Source organism: Semicossyphus pulcher, unplaced genomic scaffold (assembly GCF_022749685.1).
Source record: "Semicossyphus pulcher isolate SPU_LCO1_2020_fin unplaced genomic scaffold, fSemPul1.0.p SCAF_26, whole genome shotgun sequence".
Classification (NCBI taxonomy): Eukaryota; Metazoa; Chordata; class Actinopteri; order Labriformes; family Labridae; genus Semicossyphus; species Semicossyphus pulcher.
This window is the reverse complement of record NW_027211700.1, coordinates 10413616-10418366: the sequence shown is the minus strand read 5'-3', so window position 1 is coordinate 10418366 and position 4751 is coordinate 10413616. Positions and strand designations below refer to the sequence as shown.

The following is a 4751-nucleotide window of genomic DNA, read 5'->3' as shown; positions in this document are numbered from 1 at the left end:
GATTTTTGGATCCATTTGAAACTTTTTCAACTTAAAAAGCTGCAAATTGAAATCCCAGAGCAGTTGGCAGCAGTGATTCTGCTGCCTCTCTGCTCACATTCACTTCTCAGGCAGTACTAACGCTCTGCATTCAGCTTCAGTTGCATTCATCAGGATATCATTTACAACCTTGTTGGTTTATCCTTGAAAGGATGGACAGACAGGATAAAAGTCAGACAGATGGACAGTTTGAGCCAGAGAGCCTCAGGGCGGCTAAACTGTACAAAACTTTAACACCTGAAAAGATAATTCAGAAGATCAGATACTGAGCTGTCTCTGGGATGGTGCGCTCATTCAGCACACTGCTACTTTCAGGGAACTTTAAAACATATAAAACATAAACAAAAGGAGTGAACAGTAAAGAGGAAAATAAAGCCAGACTGCCTCTGAGCAAACAGAAGAAGCTGACAGAGCAGCACTCTCTATGATTGGAGTCGATAAGAACAAGATCAGTCTTCAGCAGCAGTCGATGATCTCAACTGGACCTCCATCCAGTAATAATCAACAATGATTCATGTTCATACAGAGGATAATAGATTCAGGGTCAACAGCAGGTCATTCTCTGAGCGCTGAATCAATTGTAGTTGTGATGTTTCTGAGAGTTTGATAATAATCAGTAAGTGACATGGAAGCTGTGAAGATGAACCTTCATACTGGATATTCCTGAACCTGAACCAAACTGCTCAGTCATTCAGCCATCATTAGTACCATCTTCTCATTCAAGGAACGAATGGAAGGAACGGTTAAAAATACTAAAAACCTTGTTCATAACACAACAATAAATGGGCTCTGACAGTAAACTATTTGGGGTGTCTTCTTGTGTAATTTGTTCCATCAAGTCCAGGAACACACAGTTTATATCTTTATGTTCTACCCAAAGTGTTTTTACAAGAATGATGGTGACCTGAATCAGTGTCCTCTGGTCTCACCCTGAGCCCCACTAAAGCCATTAGCTTCCAGCCATTTGCTTAATGCTGCCCATTGATTCCCACAGGAAACGAGTCAAGTTCAGCATCACCTGATCAGAGCTGCCAGCTCCCTAATGGAGAGAGAGAGCAGGGGAGGAGAGAGGGATTGTGGGAGGCAGGAGTTCACATGAACAATGGAGGGATGATAGGAGGGAGGAGATGAAACAGCTTAATGTGAAATTCAAACACACACAGTGAGAAACAGCCAACATGCTGTTGTTTCATTGGCAGCTTCCAGCAGCCTGAGGGATTCACATGTTCTGTCTTTCGCAATGAAGAGTGAAAATATTTAAACCTTACAGGCTTCCTATTTTATATCTGCTCTCTTTCTAAAAAAGGATGCTGAAAATCCATAAGCTGCATATTTTAGCTTTTATTCTGCAGATGCCTTTTATTCTGGTTTTACTGTTTAAATGTCACAAACAATTTATTTATAGTCGGATTAAGATCAGTCAAATACATTTTCTGCTATTTTGCTCACCATTATGTCTTTTTTTTCCTCTGTCGACTTCTCTGTAGCTTTTCCTGCAGTGAGTTATTGAGAGCAAACATTCTGACTAGAAACAAGTCTAAGGACACACTGACCAAGGTTCACTATCTACATATTGTGTGACTATCAGGGTCTGTTATATTATGTGCTGTGCTGGGAGTGTCAGAAGAGGTTCAAGTAGTGGATGTGTCCCACAAAGAGGTCAGGAGAGAAGGACACATCATGATCCACTGCCAGAGGTTACTCAGCTGGCTGCCTTTGAGACTCCCACCATTGAACATGCTGTCTGACATCCTCTAGTCAAGTATCAGGAAGAGGATCAGAAAGTCACAGCAGGAGAGGCCAGGATGGATCTGTGGGGGAGAGAAGAGTCAGAATCTGTCCCAGAGGTGAGATACAAGACTGACACTGGCATGTTACAGGGTTAAACCTCCATCACTTCCTAAGTGACAAGTTGGAGCTGATTACAGTTGAGAGGCAGGTTACAGTAGATCAGTGGTTCCCAAACTTTTTGTGCCCAAGGCACACCAAAGGACAAGTAAAAATCTCAAGGCACACCTATTGTGCAAATAGCCCTTATAACACGTGTTATCACTCATATCATGTATAATATCTGTAAATGTGCATAATTATTTACTAATGTCAAATAAAATGTGACAAAGACAACTATATTACTCATGAAATATTTATTAACGAAATATTTCAAAAATGAATTTGAAACTTTATCAAATTAGGCTTCATCAAAGCAGCAACTCACTCATTCAAACCAGACAGGTCACAAAATTAAAAATGAGGCAAAGGAAACTCGGCAGAAATTCAGCACAGAGAACTGTCAATGCAAGGAAGCTGCACTGTCCATGGTTCTGAACTACAAAATATAAATGTAACATTTCAGCAATCAGCATTGAAACATGTGCTATTGTAAATATTTTTGCCTACTTACAAATTAGTGAGATACATGTGCCTGTCGGGGCGCGCAGATTTTTTTAATCCTTGGTGGCACTGAGGAGAGGGCCACTCGCAAGTCCTGTTCAACAGAGATCCGTGACCTCCTGTTGTTCTTCATGTAAACCAGCGTAGAGAACGCCAACTCACACAGGTAGGTAGTGGGGAAAAGAAGAAGTTGCTCAATTGCGTGGTGGGAGATGCTTGGGTACTCTGATGCAGAAGCCAACCAAAACTGATCCAGTGGGAGCTCACTAAATTTGAGTTTCAGTGTGCGGTCCACACGGAGCTCTGCGCACTCCTCTCTCTCTTTCATAGTGAGCTTTTCTGTTGAGGATTCCTGGTTGAATGGGTCTCGGATCCAGTCATAGTCCTCGATGTCAGCCACACATGGAAAATAGCGCTCAAACCTCTCGTTTAAGGTCTGAAGGTGTTCGGCATATATAGCGCGCTCCCTCGCTGCCTGTGGCGCAGCTGATGCCAGCGGGAACATGTCCATGCAGCCCTGTTCCAAAGCCTCGCGCCACAGGGTAAGTTTGCCCATAAACCCCCAAATCTTGTCTGTGGATGATAAAATGTTTTCATTCCTGCCCTGAAGCTTGGCGTTTAACTCGTTGAGATGCCCAAATATGTCTGCAAGGTAAGCCAGCCTGGCGCACCACCTCTCATCTGCGAGCTTGTCCTTATGTGGGACAGCGTGTTCACGTGAAAATTCCAAAAGCTCTTCTCGAAGCTCATAAAGACGTGATAGGACTTTCCCCCGTGACAGCCAACGTACCTCTGTGTGGAGGATCAGGCTTTGGTGGTCGGCTCACATCTCGGCGCACAGCTGGGAGAAGAGGCGAGATTTCAGGGGCCTTGATTTGATGTAATTCACCATCTGCACAGCCTGATTCAGCACCTCAGTCAACTCCGGGGGCATGGTTTTGGCAACTAATGCCTCTCGATGCAAAATGCAGTGGTTTGTCACAATATGTGGGTTTTGAGCTTTCAACTTAGCAATAAATCCTTTCACTCTCCCAGTCATGCTTGCCGCACCATCTGTGCAAACACTGACGCACATATTCCAGGTCAGACTGTTCTCTTTTAAATAGTTATCAGTTACCCTGAATATTTCTTCTCCCGTAGTATGGCTTTCCATTTCTTTGCAGAAGAAAAAAGTCTCTTTGATAGAGTCACCATCAACATATCTGACGTTTGCCAGAAGTTGGGCAGCCCCACTTATGTCAGTAGATTCGTCTATTTGTAGGGAAAATCTGCCGCTCACCTGCAGTTTCTCTGTCAAATGTTGCTCAATGTCTTCTGACATGTCGTCGATTCTTCTTTTGATTGTATTATCAGACGACGGCACTTTGGATAGCTCATTTGCGGCATCTGGACCCAGCATGACACCTGCAATTTTTTTGCAAGCGGGGAGGATGAGTGTCTCCGCTATTGTGTGAGGTTTCTTCTGCTTTGCAATGAGCTCCGCTAGCATGTAACTAGCCTCCATTGCCTTTTCAGACACTTTCACCCAATCCAACAAACGGTCTTGCTTCCTCTGGTTCAGATCCCGTGCTCTTTTGAAGTAGGCCAAGTTTCTCTCAGCATGGAAGGGATGTTTGGTTTCCAAGTGCCTCTTCAGCTTGCTTGGAACCATGTTCTCATTAGCTAACTTCTCTCGACAGAGGACGCACTCGGGCTGAGGTTTGTTGACATCCCCGGTCCAACTGAAGCCATAAGACAGGTAACTGTCATGATACTGCCTGCTGACAGTTTTTTTCTTCTTTTCTTTCGGTGGTGGATTGTCGGCAGTCTCTGCACTGGTGGTTGGTGGTTTGCTCCGCACAAGAAAGCGCTTCATTTTCCCTCTTTTTTTAATGTTGTCCTTCAGCCTTTGATGTGTCAGTCTTATAATTCCCACTTGCGCAAATGCGTTAACAGCGAAATATGGGGTTCACTGAGGATTTTTTTTTAAATAATTGTTTTTAGGTATAGAGTTTGCCTCTGTATTATGAAATGAGCGCATATAAAGTACTGATATAGTAAATTAAATATATATATTTTTTTGTGTAGTTGTATATTGCAATAATAACGTATGATTGTCACAAAATCCCACGGCACACCCGGACTTGCCTAACGGCACACCAGTGTGCCGCGGCACACCGTTTGGGAACCACTGATCTGATTCTTCATTTATAAAGATCTTCATTATGTGTTTTGTATGTGTGAAGTACTAAGCCTCTGTACACCGCGAAACAAACTCAATTCTAGATTGTAGCAAACTTCAGATTATGAGATTGAATTAAAATAATTAGGTAACTAATAAT

At 43.1% G+C, this 4751-nt stretch overlaps 1 protein-coding gene across 1 annotated transcript; it reads right to left on the bottom strand.

The window, feature by feature from the left end:
- Nucleotides 1-1793: 1793 nt before the first annotated feature.
- On the bottom strand, nt 1794-4285 carry LOC138604552 (zinc finger BED domain-containing protein 5-like). The gene is made up of 3 exons (XM_069676484.1): nt 3320-4285; nt 2456-3124; nt 1794-1850 (listed from the first exon to the last, which is right to left on the bottom strand). The coding sequence occupies exons 1-3, from the start codon at nt 4283-4285 to the stop codon at nt 1794-1796; spliced, it is 1692 nt and encodes a 563-aa protein (XP_069532585.1).
- Nucleotides 4286-4751: the final 466 nt, after the last annotated feature.